This window comes from Prunus persica, chromosome G1, assembly GCF_000346465.2.
Source record: "Prunus persica cultivar Lovell chromosome G1, Prunus_persica_NCBIv2, whole genome shotgun sequence".
NCBI classification, from domain to species: domain Eukaryota; kingdom Viridiplantae; phylum Streptophyta; class Magnoliopsida; order Rosales; family Rosaceae; genus Prunus; species Prunus persica.
Window position 1 is genome coordinate 27,833,573 of NC_034009.1, and position 15,821 is coordinate 27,849,393.

At 37.6% G+C, this 15,821-nt stretch overlaps 3 protein-coding genes across 5 annotated transcripts; all 3 read right to left on the reverse strand.

Moving 5' to 3' along the window:
• Positions 1,526 to 2,345, reverse strand: LOC18793625. Its single transcript, XM_007225778.2, has one exon. It carries the CDS (start codon positions 2,232 to 2,234, stop codon positions 1,626 to 1,628), a length of 609 nt encoding a protein of 202 aa, XP_007225840.1. The 5' UTR covers positions 2,235 to 2,345; the 3' UTR covers positions 1,526 to 1,625.
• LOC18792206 (homeobox-leucine zipper protein ATHB-13) lies at positions 4,207 to 6,674 on the reverse strand. 2 transcript variants are annotated; one of them, XM_007225708.2, is made up of 4 exons: positions 6,292 to 6,674; positions 5,921 to 6,164; positions 5,458 to 5,834; positions 4,207 to 4,951 (listed from the first exon to the last, which is right to left on the reverse strand). In XM_007225708.2, exons 2-4 carry the CDS (start codon positions 6,048 to 6,050, stop codon positions 4,586 to 4,588), a joined length of 873 nt encoding a protein of 290 aa, XP_007225770.1. In that variant the 5' UTR covers positions 6,051 to 6,164; positions 6,292 to 6,674; the 3' UTR covers positions 4,207 to 4,585. The 2 variants fall into 2 exon arrangements, with proteins under 2 accessions (XP_007225770.1, XP_020410893.1); XM_020555304.1 differs by having other exon boundaries at positions 5,921 to 6,674.
• On the reverse strand, positions 10,331 to 15,687 carry LOC18792140 (sucrose transport protein SUC3). 2 transcript variants are annotated; one of them, XM_007221973.2, is made up of 14 exons: positions 15,145 to 15,687; positions 14,430 to 14,495; positions 14,061 to 14,159; positions 13,906 to 13,970; positions 13,737 to 13,821; positions 13,558 to 13,591; positions 13,354 to 13,453; positions 13,027 to 13,102; positions 12,103 to 12,462; positions 11,797 to 11,940; positions 11,414 to 11,647; positions 11,261 to 11,324; positions 11,122 to 11,165; positions 10,331 to 10,929 (listed from the first exon to the last, which is right to left on the reverse strand). In XM_007221973.2, the coding sequence occupies exons 1-14, from the start codon at positions 15,430 to 15,432 to the stop codon at positions 10,759 to 10,761; spliced, it is 1,830 nt and encodes a 609-aa protein (XP_007222035.1). In that variant the 5' UTR covers positions 15,433 to 15,687; the 3' UTR covers positions 10,331 to 10,758. The 2 variants fall into 2 exon arrangements, with proteins under 2 accessions (XP_007222035.1, XP_020410295.1); XM_020554706.1 differs by having other exon boundaries at positions 10,759 to 10,929; positions 13,906 to 13,945; positions 15,145 to 15,648.

The window sequence follows — 15,821 nt, forward strand, 5'->3', positions numbered from 1 at the left end:
TCCTGCCAAAGATTTGGTCTGGTGTAATCATCTATTATCCAACTCACAATCAACTTTCTAAAAATTAAAATTATACAAGAGGATATCGGGGTAGTTGAATATAGGACCTAGGATGTAAGGAGAAATGTTCTTACTCACTTGAGCTACAAATTCCTTGTAAATCAACTTCACTTATTTTTTATAAGTGAAAATCAGTGCTTAATCATGTTTTAATTAACAAAAGTTATAAAGCTTAAGATCCCCAAGTGGGACATTGTTTGTGCACAAAACCTTTATTATTCTGAATAAATTATTAGTGTCCTCCGATAATAAAGATTAGTAATGTATATGGTTGGTTGACCCTACAAACAATCCTACCTACAAAATTTGATAGCCCGTGGGTAAAGACATGCATGGACACCAAAGAGCCAAAGTTGATTTAGCTGAGAGACTCTTGAGTCTCAGAGAGTGACAGAATTAAAGAAGCTTTATTTTTCAAAAGATAAGATAAAAACAAAGAAATATTGAAGTGATAGGACCTGGACCTAATGGCAATGGTGGTCACCCCCATCAACTAGTTTTATTTTGCCGACAATGGCCATTGCATAATTTACTTGATTTATTATCTTTTGCTTCATATTATGTTGTACGGATATGCTAATACGATACAATACGATTCGTCGATACAGTAAAAATTCAAAAATTACAATACAAGTACGGCACCGATACAACGATTAAAATAATATATATTTAAAAAATAATATAAATAGAAAAAACTAATATTGCATCCATTATATTATAATCATTCATCATAAATTTAAAACATAAAACAAAACACAAAATACAAGTCTCCATAGCAAAGGACCTACTAGTGTAGTGGTTTGGAGTATTTACTCCCTCAGGCAAGGTTCTGAGTTCGAGTCCTAGCATTTGTGTTGTGTGTGTAAGTTTAATACACTATCGCTCATTTCAATAGAAAATATCTTCAAAAAAAATATAAGTCTCCATAAACAAAATACAAAATATAAGTCCCCATAAGATTGATCAAATCCTTTAAAAAGCAACACAAAAACAAATTAAAAGATTGAGAAGCCACTTACATGGCAGGCCTGGCCGCGATTTAAAAGGCCCAAAAGTTTTATGGGCAGGCTAATCTCCAAGCATCGCTGAGGCTTTTTTACTTTCTATTTTTTTTAAAAATAATATTTTTTTACTAATAAAATTTAGATTGATTGATTGATTGATTTAGCATGTTGGAGGATATGCATCCCAATCTCTTTCACAAACTTACGGGAAATCTTTCAACTGTCACACAGTGTTATTAATAAATTTATTTACAATATTTTGCATGTATTAATTGATACTATAATCAATCAATCAAGTCATCCGCGCTTATACTACGTGGCAGTATGATGGTCAAAGTGAAATGTAGGACCGGACGGGCAGGTCAAGCTTGGGCGTAACTTTAGTGGTATAACAGAGCCCAATCTCAGGCCAATCTCAGGCCGCCAAAAAAAAAAAAAAAAAAAAAAGTGCAAGAATGAATTAATTATGTACAAAAAATGATTTTGCATCCTTCAACTGAATTCTTAATTTCTTATACAAAGAGAAAAATAATAAAACATTGATTGTTTTGTTGCATGAAATTAAAAGCCTTTAGATCCTTTTTCCTTCAAAACGGCAGGCTTATCAGCCAACGAGAGGCAATACTTGGCAATCTCTCTGAACTTAGGCACACTCCTCAGGTCCACCTTCGTACCATCTCTCAGAGTGATGATAATATCACCCCACTCACCGATAAAACGCGGCACCACCTGAACATCCTTGATCACTTTGTACGAGAAATCGCTCCTATCCTGACCTGTCAGTCCCGAGATCACCGTCACCCGCAGGTTGGTGAACCTGTACCTCAAAAAGAAGGCCCTGAAAACGGCGGCCAGAGTTAACGGCAGCCAGAGAAGAGTGAAGCCCAGAATAAGGTTGGCCAACAGGTCGCCGTAGTGGGCTCCGCCGTCGAAGAAGATGGTCTCCGTCGTGGGTTTCTTGGAGGTTGTGGTGGTGGTGGTGGTGGTGGTGGTGTTCGGTTTGTTTGTTGGGGTGGACACGTGGAGTCTGGTGAGTGGTCTGTTGTTATTGCAAGTAGTGGGTCTGGTGGGAAAGGGTAGTTTGGAGGAGAGGTGCAAAGATTGGTGGTGGTGGTGGTGGACTAAAGAGGTGGTTGTGGGAGTGGGAGAGAGAATTGGAGTGGAGGCCATTTGGGCTTGCTTGAAGTTTGAGAAAGAGAAGATAGAGAAACAGGAAAGGAGTGTCAAATATTGGATTGGGTGGTGGTTAGCTGAAAATTGTGTGTTTCAGATTTCTTTGAGTTTCTATTGGCTAGAGTTGACAGATGGAGTTTTTTTATTTGGTTCCAAGAAAAAATAAAAAATAACAAAGAACAAAATGGGCCATTATCTATGTAGGCTCATTTGGGCTCAACCCAAAATCAAATCTACTTGGACCAATTCAGTGCTAGGCTCATCAAAATGCAAAAAAAAAAAAAAAAAAAAAAAAAAAAAAAAGTTATGAAACCATCAATTTATTTTCCAACGTGAGGGATTAGTCTCTCTCTCATCATTTGTTTTTTCTTTTTGTTTGTTTTCCAAGTGGTGAGGATCAACTTCGAACCCAGATAAAAATGATTGATCCATATATTTAATTTAAGTCATCACCCAAAAAAGTCACTGAAAAAAATATTATGTTACCCGTTGACAGAGAGCTTGAAATCCATGGTAAAACACGTACAAGCCTAAAGCATTTCAAACATTATAAAAATGCAATAATTGTATGTGCTATAGCTCTCTGCACATGCAATCCTCAAGTTATGGTCTCAAAAATGGCAAACATGCTTTTGGGTTTCTCTTATTCTGCTGTTATCGTAATCCAATATACTTATTTGCTTAATTGATATTAATTAAGGTGTGAATGTGAGGCCATAAAGGCACGTGGCCACTTAACGAGTTGTTATTAACTGGGAATTGTTAATCATGCCACTACACAATATTATATGAGTTGTAAAAGTTGGCACCTCTCAAAGTGTCAGCAAAATGCCGAAGTTTCCAGCCATGCTGCTGCTGCGGCTGTTTCCACCACATGATCCCATGAATTAAGAAAAATAAAAACAACAACATGCAGCATGACGGCGCATTAATATTTTTTGCGTGCTTAGCTAGCTTTCTTACTCCGGTGTCAACTTAATTTCATATATGCTAGATATATATGGAGAGAAGGTTATGCAGATTCTGTCAATTGTTTGTTCTTATAATGTATATAGTTACTAAGTTACTGGCTGGTTTTCAGTTAATTAAGCTTATTATTGCCTAATAATTAGAATCTATTTATCTGTTATGACAGTTGCTAGCTAGCAGCAACTGTAAAATCTATAAGCCCTGGTTCCCCCATGATTAGATTAGGAATTTAGGAAATATGGGATTTCTTCTTCAAATGCATGCATGCCTGCAACTTAACCTATATACAAAACAAATGCAGCATTATTAGGCTTTGCATGCAGGAGGATTATATATGTGTGAAGCTAGCGCTTGGTTTTGATTGAGCTCAAAATATCTTGGAAAACAGTGACAAATAAGGATGAGGATAAATGGTTTGTTGCTGTCACTTGAAAATAACTGTTCCAGAAATGACGTGTTGGAAGTAAAGCATTACATCATTGAGAAAGGGAAGATAGAAAGTGTGGGAAGGGAGATGCATATTTTTAAAGCAAGTTGAAAAGGAACTGTGTGAGATGTTAGGAAGTGGGTGACAGTGAGTTCACATGACCTCCTCTCCATACAAATAGAGAGAGAGAGAGAGATGGTGGTGGTGCAGAGAAGGCGTATACTTGGAGTTTTGTCCATTTCCCTCCTTTGTCATTACATGAAATGAAAACTTGCCAACGTCCCCTTCACGAGAAGGACCTTTTTTCCAGACTGTTTTCTCCACTCTTCTATCTCCTTGTCTTCATTTCCTCTTGGAATGTGTGTTGGATACTCTCTCTGTCTCTCTCCCCTTCAATTTTATATTCTTTTTTTTAATTTCAAGTAGATTTTGTTCACCATTTGGTACTGCATTTGATGAAATCAGCAACAACAAAATTAAAAAGTAAAAGATAAAAAAATCATCACAAGAACTTTTCTTCAAGGCACTTGCAAGCATTTTTCTTTGAGACGGTACAAAGGCATGATGCCAAAGTAAGAAAAAAAACAGACAACTGAAGGAGAGAATCCCTTTTTTATTTCATGGCCCATGCTAATGCTAGGAGCTGTAACATTCAGTCACTAGCTGCCAAATGTAATTCAATTTCTCTTGGATTTTTTTATCCCGTTAAGTTTAACCAATCTGGTAAGGCAAACATTTCTCCCCATCACCTCTAGAAAACATGGTATCTAGTTCAAAGACACATATAACATACCCCTTTATTAATTCCTCCATAAAGATTTCCAGCCCCCACTTGAAAATTGAACTTGATATTTAATCTAAGTACCAAAACATGGAATATTTTAATTAAAAACTCAATATAGAAACATGGTAATCTTAGTTTGGCTCAATTTAACACTTTGGTGGGTTCGGCTCAATTGAATTGATGTGTTTCTAACCATGGCCAAAACCCTGCAGACTGATCATCAATGCCACAGAACATGTTGGTCAAGCTTTCTTCTTTGACCATCTGATCAATCTTCTGGCATTGGATTACTTCAGGCCTTGATGTGTTTTGAAAGAGCTGTGCCACTCCAGAAGGCGGCCTTATTAGAGAGGATGAAAAGAGGGTTCTGCTGGTTGGATTTGGATGAGTAGATTGAGGGCTGTCGATAGCTGGCGTTCTTGAAATGTCCAACTTGATATCTGAGTTGTTTTCACTTCTGTTGCTGCAAGAGCCCTCTGTCTCTTTGTTGAGGTTGATAGATTCCGCTGGTTCTCTACTTTTCAATGCCAATATCTGCAGCCATCAAATTGACCAGTCAAGTTGAAGCATACATAGCCATAGGTAGTTAAATTTTGTTTATTACATAAAAATATTTGACAGACAGATACAGATATGAATGAGAGAGCTAGCTCAGATGTGTAAAAAAAGATCTGTACTTTAAGAGAGTCATGATTACCCTTTTACCCAAATTATGATCAATTAATCAGGGCATCAAAAAAGTTGCATCTTTGTTGGAAAAGCAACTTTTTTTGTAATCAGAGATTATTGGTTCAGGGGACCCCAATCAAAAGATATAAAGGTTCTGGAAATCATGATACAAGAATTAAAAGTCAAAAAAGCAAAAACCTTTGTAATGAAAAGGAGATCATGATTAATTTCCAAATTATATTCCACAGAATCAGGCACCATACCATGCAAACTTTGAAGCATTTCTACAAACTCTTAAGATTAAAAAAAATATATGCAGAATTTGGTTAAATAAGTGCTTTTAAAATAAATCATTATTTAATCGAACTAACCTCTGCCTGAAGTTTTTGGTTCTGAGCTTGGAGGGCATCATTATCTGCTTTGATTGCTTCAAACTGTCTCTTAAGGACATCATAGTCTTTCTCCAATTGCTTTGTCTTCCACCTTGCCCTCCTGTTCTGGAACCATATAGCAATCTGTCTTGGCTGCAAGCCAAGAGCCCTGGCCAACTGCATTTTTCTCTCAGGCTCAAGCTTATTCCCCAACTCAAAGTTCTTCTCAAGTGTTTTCACTTGTTCCATGTTAAGCCTCCTCTTCTTCTCTCCTGCCTGTGACCCGTCATCTGATAAATCATCTTCCCCATGAGCTTCTTCACCCAATTCAATCCCTGAAAATGACACTGATCGCTTTCCTAGAAATGATGCCACACCTGCATAAAACACCACAAATTGATAAAAGCCATTAAGGATAAAGATTTGTTTTTCTGCCCCAGAGAGAGAGAGAGAGAGAGAGTACCATGAAAATCTTGAGGTGTGCAGGAAGGCAACATTGGATTGAGAGAAGTGGGAGGTTGATGATCGTCATGATCGTGAGGGGTTTGAAGCATGAAATTTGCTGAGAAGAAGGCCATCCCATTGCCCGTCATGACTTAGTTAAGCTCCTGCCACCAATCTTAAGAACTGTTGTGATGATGATCTGGCTTTCATATTAAAAGAGTGACAAGAAGATAGCAGATGGCTCAAAGTGGCACAGAATCTATCTGTTGGTGAAGCAAAAGAAGACTTAATTTATGACAGAGGAAATCTTTTGCTGAAGATCAAAAAGGAATATGAATTTCTTCAAATGGAAGGGGATGCACAGATTGTTGCAATGGATGGCTTATATACCTTATCAGCAGCTTGTAGGAATTTATGTATTTCTCTCTCTCCCTCTCTCTCTCTCTCTCTCTCTCTCTCTCTCTCTCTCTCTCTCTATATATATATATATATATATATACACACACACATACACACAGTATCTTTTGAGCGCTGTGGGAGGGGAGAGAGTGTATGATTCTGATATACTTCTCTTTGTAGGATGGGATTTCTCTCTTTTTATATGAGCATTCTCATAGCTAGGATTTTTTTTATTTTTTTATTTTTACTTTATAAAAAGCAATAGTAAAGACTTTTTGGTCTTTCTCTTGTAAGTGAGTGTACAATATGTCACACTTTTACTTAGGTCAATTTGAATAGAAGAATTTAAATGAGGGATGTGACAAAAGATAGCGATTATTTTCTTAAAGAAGACAGTTGTCTTTAAAGATTAATTTTAGAAATGCAAAGGGGTGCTTTTTCAACTAGCTTGATTGATTCCATTGTGAAGTAAAGTAAAAAAGCACAGGTGGTTCATGTTTATGCTTCTTTCAATGTGAAGTGGGTGACTTGGAGATCAAAAAAGAAATGTCCCTCTTTTTGGACACAAAAGAAATGGCCCTTATGAAATCATTGTAAAAATATCACAAAATCATCAGATTATTCAGATGGGTTTGGTTGGGAACACTGGGAGTGTCCTATAAAAAAGTGAAAGACTTCTGGGTTGTATTGTATTAGAAAAATGAACAAAGAATATATGAGTGACTGATTAATTCATGTGAAGAAAAAAGAGGTTACTTGCAAGAGAAAAATAAGAAATGAGTTGGCTGGCTGTATCTTTAAGTCCAGAAAGTGAGAGAGGGGGCAGGAATCTAGGGGATGGGTCCAATGAGGGGGGGCAGGGTTTGCTACCTAACCCACCAACAGGCATCGTGGATTAGGACGAAGCTCTTTCCCATCATCCATTTATCCTTTCTTTTTTTCTTTCCATCAGTTACTTACTTCTCTGCCCAAGTGCCCAACCCTCCTCCTCATGCCTCATGCCTCTTACAGTGGCATTGCAGCATTGCAATTTGCAATGCAAGATTATGTGAATGAGAAAGAGAAAGAGAAAGAGAAAGAAAACTAATGGGTTTGAAAAGCCCAAGCAAAGGCTGTTGTCATTAACCCTACTAGAGCTGGTCTTTTTTTTGTCCCTGTACACCCACCCATGCATATGCATATATGTTTGTGTCCATCTCTCCATCTCTATCTATATATCCCACTGCTCCTCTCTCCTCTGTTCTTCTGTCACACCAACCTCAATTCCCAAAGGGCACATGTCATCATCCCTCCACAGTGTATATATACACACCCCTTCAATTCAATCAATATATTATAATCACTGTAACAGATAGGTATTTATGATTTTGCAGAACACCAGATCCAAAATCATCCAACCCTTGTCTTTTTTTTCTCATTGGATAAAACTTGAAATGAACAAGAAAATAAATCATGACCTTGCTGGACATTTTTGGTGAGGGGGCTGCTGCATTGTATAATTTGTCAACTTGAAGCCTAAAAGCCTAATAGGCTAAAGGAGGTATTATCAAATCACGTCATTTGGTGAAAGGACCTCTGTGACAAAGTTAATATGGGAAAAAATGCAGCAACATTTGCTCTTTTATGCATTATCTCAAATGAAAAGGCAAAAAAGAGAAAAAGGGCAGAGAGCAGAGTAGGGGCTACCTCTACAGGAATGAATGGTTTACCTAGTTTTAGCTAGCTTTGGTACATGTGTTTGACCATTAGTTCATTTCTATTATTGATCAGCTTCATTCTTTTTCCCAGTTAACACAAGAAACTATGAAGCTCTCTGGCTCTAGCATAAAAATGTAATAAAAAAGAAACAGGGGACCCCATGAAAAGACTAAAGTATCCCAACCATACGGTCCCGTTAATCCAAAACTTGTTACGTTGGCCATAAATATTCAACACGCACACAAATTGCTTGACAATATGGAGGTATATCTGAGGCGGCTGTTTATTTAATTTCATAGAATGGTGGAGAGGTGTGTGAAGTTGTCAAGTGGAGCTTTGGATGAAGAAATCACCAGCAGCCTTTTTCTGTTAGGGGATCAGCATGATGTTTGAATTCTGATATAGGATTTTACTAAGAATAGTCTACACATGCGCAACTGTTGCGCACATGAAACTTATAATCACATCAACAAGGGTTGAAAATCACTCATATATATTATATATATGAATATAAACGTTTACACGTGAGCGTTAGTAAATGTAGAATTTATAATGCATCAACGGCGGTTAAAAATCACATATATCATATAGATTAGGAGCGTTTGGTATTGTAGAATATTAGTGATGAAACGACATGGGGAGGTCCCACTAATACCATATACACAGCTTTAATATTTGGCAAAGACAGGAGGGTTTAAGCTGAATCACATGCCTTCTATTAGCATTTAGTTGTGCAGAGTGTGCCGTGTGCCCCAAAATCCAATGGAATGGGGTGGATCCATGTTCCTTTCTCACTCCTTAGGCTCATTAGCTATATCTACCTGTTGCCCATTTTTGTTTTTCCTTTTTTTTATATATTTTTAAATTCAGAGAAAAGAAAAGATAACAACCTTGGTGAGTGTTGAATAAAAAAATGAGCTGAATCTTCTCCTCTCCACATGCGCTCATGGCTTCTGGTGTGTTCATGTGCCCTTCCTTGCGTTGCTTCACGTCACTCACTCCAATTATGAAAATCTTTCTTCACTGTTTAAAATTGAGAGGTTTCTTCTTTCTATTTTTTATAATTTTGTTGAATTTGTTATTGTTTTTCAGGGATTTGCTTTTGGGCAAGGAGATATGCGTTGATAGTGATTCCTCAACCACTCAAGCTTCGGTTATGTTTCTATATAAAAAAAACAACATCGATATTTATATTTATTTTATTGAAATAATTTATTTATTTACATCCCAGCTCGATGGTAGGTCGTGGAGTGGACATGTTTAGGCTTTAGCTTTCTGATATAGCGAGTGAGGTGAGGTGGGGCCTCACGTGATTCATCGGAGCCGTCCGTTTCTGCAGGACCCATGATCTGGAATTGGTAAGTGATACACAGAACTGATATAGTCTGATGATACTGACTTGAGAGTTAAATTGGAGGGGGGCAAAGATGGTGCGGAAAAAGAGAAACAAAGAAACAAATAAATCCCACCTATTTCTTTTATATAAATAAATAAATAAAAGAAATTAATTGAACTGTACTTAGCTAGCTAGAGTATAAAAGATGTAAGAGCATGATTTAGACAGGCCAACCGATTTTGGGCATGGCGCACAGCGATTTATCTTTATTCAATTTGCCATTGCATTGCATGAATGCATTATGCATGCATGCACAAAAAAGCCTAACTAGGTTTAGTTACTATTTAAACATTAATTAATTAATACCGCTACTAAATTGAAAACCACATATAAATATAGTAAGGAGAAACATATTGCTGTGCTGAGTGGGTTTGAGACGCAAGCGTATGATATGAGATATGAGAGACTGCATGAACAACGATTTGCGGGTGCGGCTGCACTCTAGCACTCTAGCACTCTATTGGTCTTTCTTTCCCTTCTTTCCCTAGCGTGAGGATCTTCAACAGAAATGGAAGGGTGAGAGTGAGGGTGATTTGACTAATACCGACCTACCAACATCTAGTTTTTATTATAATTATCATATAATCGGATTTATTTCCTTCTAATTCTTGTATATATCATAAATCAAATGGTACCTCTTTTGGAACAATTACTGCTAATTGGGTACCAATGGAACCCATAGCCAGCATTAGGCCATGTTTATAAAAGGAATTTATAAAAATGTCATGACAAAAGTATTTAAACAGAGCTTCCCGCAATGTCCCAAATTGTCCAAAAACAGCAGAATGTACACTGCAAGGTGAGAGAGGCTGAGAGCGACAATATATCAACAATTGTATAATCCGGAACGTGTTGACAATATATCAACAATTAATTACGTTAACATAATAATTTAAGTGCATGAGAGGAACTAGGTTTAAATAATATACCCCAAAATTTAAAAACCAGGCACATGAAATTATATACAATTTTGAAAATGGCTAAGAGCCCCTTAACCAGTAAGCTAAAATATGTTGATACTTGTTCTTGTACAACAACAACGACGCAGGGATGAACAATTTTTTATAGCGGCCATTAAACTTTAGCATTATATGCATGTATATCCTTTTCCATGTAACTGACAATATACACTATACATAGGGTACAGAATACAGATACCCACAAGAAGTGGGGAAAAAAATGAATGAATTTGAATATGGAAGGGGTAAATCTGTTGGTAAGTGAACGTACGCAAAATGCCAGAGCCATCCCTCAGAGAGCAAATCCTCCTGTATGGTTGGTATGAATCGTATACGGGGCCGGGGGTTGTCATCATCCGATGTGCTCCTCTTGTCAATTGCCAAACAGGTGAGCTGCTTTTGTCATTAGCCAAAGTGAAAACCAGTTGACTTGAAAGAATTGCTCGAAAGGTTTGGTAGCCTGCGAACTGCGAAAACGCCACCAGCGAGGGCAGCAAAGGAAGCCAAGACAAAGGCAGGTATATTTCCTCCCCCAAATAAAGCATCCCATGGCCCCGCACCAAGAGACACAATCATCTGAACAATCCAACAAAATACACATGAAATCAGCACTCATCATCAAATTGAAAGAAAAAGAAAAAAAAAAAGCTATGAACTGACCGGAGTGATCTCAAAAGAAAGAAAAAATCAAACAGAGAATAAGTTGCGGCATTACATAATTGTGCTAAACTAAATAGGGATAAAACAGGAATAACACATCCTAACTACCTGTGGAACAACAATTGCGAGATTAAGCACTCCAATAGCCAGTCCTGCACAACAGTTAAAACACTTGAGAATCTTAATCACCTAAGTTCAGTAACACAGAGAAAGGAGATGCTAGATCCAAAGTAAAAACCATACAAACCTTGGCCACCACCTGCGTCCGCAGTCAACTCAGCTGTAACCGAAAAGGGAACGCTGTAGGTAATCTGTAACACACAACCAAATGAGCGCCTGCATACTTTTTGGGCAGCAATACAAGAAAACCGACATTTACTAAAAGAACACTAACACTCACAGCAAGAGGGAAGCCAAGAAGAGCAAAAACAACCAGGGAAGCAATCCTGATATTTTCATTCCCCCCAATTACGTGTTCAATCCCTTTAGAATATCCTCCAACAGATATCCAACTTATGATAGCAGTGCCTGCCATGCAGGCAAACACAATAAAATTGCTCAATGCCCACACTAGTCTTGAACCCATCCGCTTGCACATTGGCTCAATTAGGAAAGAACTGATGCCAAGAACAACCTACACCCCAGAAAAAGAGAAGCTTAAATCAAAAGGTTAGTGGCAAGATAATTAGCACATTCATTAATGACATAGATCCTTGCTAAAATTTAAAATAGGTAAGACAACTTTTGGAAGTCAAGTACTGGTTCTCAATTTTGAGTGCTTACGGAATTCAATAATAAACCGAATGCACCTTCTCTGACACCCTGATCATAAGCATGTACTTCGGACAAGTTCCCTTTCGGATCCCCATGATATACTTCCCTTCCCATCCAATCCGTATCAAAAAGAAAGAATGGAAACCAGGATAACTGCATGTAAGATTATGATTGCAACGAAGATAAGTCTTTATAGAACCTCACAATGGCAACCAACACTAAGAAATCCTAATGATATCAAATATGAACAAACAGGAAATTGGCGAAATGCAATTTAAAAAAGGTGAAAGGGAATCATAATAACTTGGCACGTACCCAGGTAAGAGCCATAACAATGAGTACTGAATGCATTGCTGGTGGTAAATGCCTTAAACTGGTCAATAGATTGACTAAAACGGCCCCAGGTCCGTCATTAAAACCACCATTCTTATCTTCTTCAACTTTTGAGATGGCCTCCTTTAGATGTATATCCCTTTCATAGTCATTCACAGTTCTGCTTTGATTTGCATTATCTATAACTTGCTTATCAGGCTTTAATTTTGAAAGATCAAGGCCATTTTGTTGGGGATCCTCCAATAAAGGAGCAGCATCCGATAAACGGTTGGTCTTATGCGTAGTGAGTGGAACCTCATCAGCAAAATATATGGTAACAAGCGTACACAAAGTGAGAAAGAGCTGCACACATATCAGACGTATTATCTAGAGTTGTATAAAGTAGCTTATACCACACAATTCCCCCAGCTCCAAACTGCAATATTTGAATTCTCATTTGAAAGTAAAATGAACTAAAGAACAACTCTACATGACCAAGAAGATGTTTAAATGAAAATTTCAGCAAATTTATGAATTGTTGTATGGTTTCTTTAATCAACCATATACTTTGGTATAAGCATATCATATCCACCAAACTTCAACATAAATCATATCAACAAAGCCAGCCAAATTTTTTATTACTTATCCAAGACATTCAATATCAATATCATAATCTGAGACCATAGTACAAGAAATACACCATCTAACAAAAGACGTCACAGAAAAAGATAAAATGAATCAAGAAAGAAGTCACAAAAGTAGATATAACTATTCAAGGATTTTAAGCTGCACCATCAAGAAAAAAACATGTCTTAAAACAACTGTCAGAATTGTCAATCATTCAGCACCCAAGAGAAATTAGAATGATTCAAACTGTAGAAGATGGCTTCGTAAATATGTGCACTTCTGTGCATACTGATAACTCACCACTGCAATAAGAAATGCTGCTTTAAGATTTCCACAAGCTTCACAGCAAGCTCTACTCAACAAGAAAGGAAACCATCTGTCAAGAAACAAATAGTCAGACAAACAAACCACCTGTAGAAGTTGAATCGTTAATTGTGAGTCTACATTTTGGTAAAAGAAGCAGATTTCAGCGAATGCAAACTAAAAGTTGGATTAGGTTCAGAAAGCAAAATGTTATAAACAGGGTTTAGTGGAAGGGTATTCAGAAGTATATATGAGGACTTTAAAATCATATTGAAGTAAATATTCAATTACGAAAAGATAAAAAACATATTTGAGGAGTTTCACCTGTGCCAACTTCCACTTGCACCGGCAGAAAATCCTAGGATGTTACCAACGGCCATCCATGAGCAAAACACAGCATTTGCAGTGTTACGTTGTTCAGGGCCTAGAATATAGTCGTGAAACATAATATTGTGTTCACAGAAAGTATCACATACTTTAGATTCTCAAATTCAAAAACATGTAGACATATATTGGAGAGAGAGTCACCTGCTAGATCAGCCAGAAGAGCACGAGCTGGTCCCTACAAAAATTACATGGTCCACTTGATGCTCAGACATAAAGACCATTACAATAACAGTACGATTTTATTTGTCAGTAGAAAACAACAGTGTGCTCCTTTTACATTGTGATGAAAATGCACACATTAATAGTCATAGAAGGCTTACCTGCACCGTATTGTTGGCAAGATCCAGCAACCAAAACCCAATAATAAATACAAAAGCTGCCCTTGTCCGGGTACCTTTGAATGTGCTGCATTTCCTCAAATGAGTTGGCTAACAGTAAATGAATATTTGTTATATAAAAAACAAAGAATCACCAGAAGGCAACGCAAACCTGCAATGCTCCTTTGTATCTCCTAATAAGTATCCAATGTCTGCAGAAAACCCGATTAACACCACCTAAATTACAAGACTTAGTTTAGCAAATAAAGAAAGGCATGAAATTAATTTAAAGGCATAAGGGTAAAGTACAAAAAATTCGGTACTTACAGAAACTGAAATCATGAGAGATCCTGCAAGAATGAAGGGGCGCCTTCTTCCAAATTTTAAAGAGCATTTGTCACTCCAAATACCAACACAAGGTTGAACCTTAAGAAAATAAAAGTTGATACAACATAAGGAAAGAAAATGTTTAAATAAATCCATTTAGCTTCAACCCTGAACCTCATAAAATATTCCCATAGCCAATAAATTCATGAATGCATCCACCAGTAGTAGGTAAATTTTGAATCACCCCATTAGGAGATACGGTTGTGTCCCATCCCAACCAAAAGAGACCAGCATGATTCATAAGTGTTAAGGCATATACGTTACAATCAAAATTGTTAAAATTGTTGGAAACTAGCTGCCATCACTTACCACAAGGCCTGTTATAGGGCCACAAAGCCAAATAAATGAAGAAAATGCATGCCCTATTCCAAGTGTCTGCAACAATAAGTCAAAACAGAGGATAGTTAACCCAAAGAAGTTACATAAGCTTTAAATAAACCAAAATTAGCACAAGAATTCATGATTGCCATATGAAATAGCAAGAAACAATACACACTGAAAAGATAAATGATACTATTACTGATGGTTAAAGAAATTCTGGTTATAACAACAACTATCACACCAAACAACACTATGCACATTAACAGTAAAGATGCATTCATATTCGGCATACACTACATTATTCCCTTCATTTTCATTTTCTACATAGATGTTTAAAAGTTAATTAGCAAAAAATGAAGCTTATAATTTGAATGAAGTTGAGTTACAAAGTGAATTAAATTGAATATTTTTCTTCTCCTGCACTGTGCAAATGTAGATTATGAATATATTTCATGTTCATCCACAGGCTTCACAGCAACAACAAAAAATTGCAAATTCGTCTATAAATGTTATACCGTGCGGCTCGAATTCCCCGATTATAACCAAAACGCTACCAATCCTACAGAATTTTCCCGAAGCTAATTGCAATTACTATGGGATGAATATTTTGGGTCGATATTCTTCAAAATCTAAAATTAAAAAGTAAATTACAACACAATGCAGAAAAATGATTTGTATGCATGAACCAGATTGAAAATCGAACCTGTATATACGGAGTTAAAAGCGAAAGCTGCAAAGCCCAACCGAACTGTACACCGGCGGCGACCGTACAGCTGAGAATGAGAGTCGTAAGAGTATTGTGTTTGTGTCCGGGTTGACTCGGCGGCGGCGAGAGGTCGCCGGTGCCATTCAAAACCCTAGGGGACGAAGACGAAGAGGAATTGAGGTCGATCCGATGATGAGCCTCGTCCGTTCCCATCATTTCCACCTCCGCCTCCCTCAGGTTTCTGTACGGCACCCGGATGGAACCCGAGTCCGTCTTCCCCGCCATGGCGACTCGGTTTCAGTGACTCAGTAATGGCTGCGACTCAGAAGCTCAATTTCCCGCTCATCAATCTGTAAAACGGTGCGGATCTAGGTCATCGCATGTAGATCGAACCCCAGCATTGGAACTGAGAAGGATAGAGCGTGTGAGATTTGCAGGTCGGTCAAAAAATTTGGGCGGGTGTGCGATGGTTCTGATCGCATTTCAGCGGTAGATTTACGTTGCATCGCAGCACCATGAAGGTTCCTACTTCGGCGCCTGCGTTCGGTTGATCAACATCGTGGGCCCTCACCAACTTAAAAAGGCCCAGAAAAAGTGACGTTTTGGGCCACCGGGTGATTCGGACCTACACATGTAGTTGTGTATATTTCTAGTAAGCCCATGCGTGGCATCAA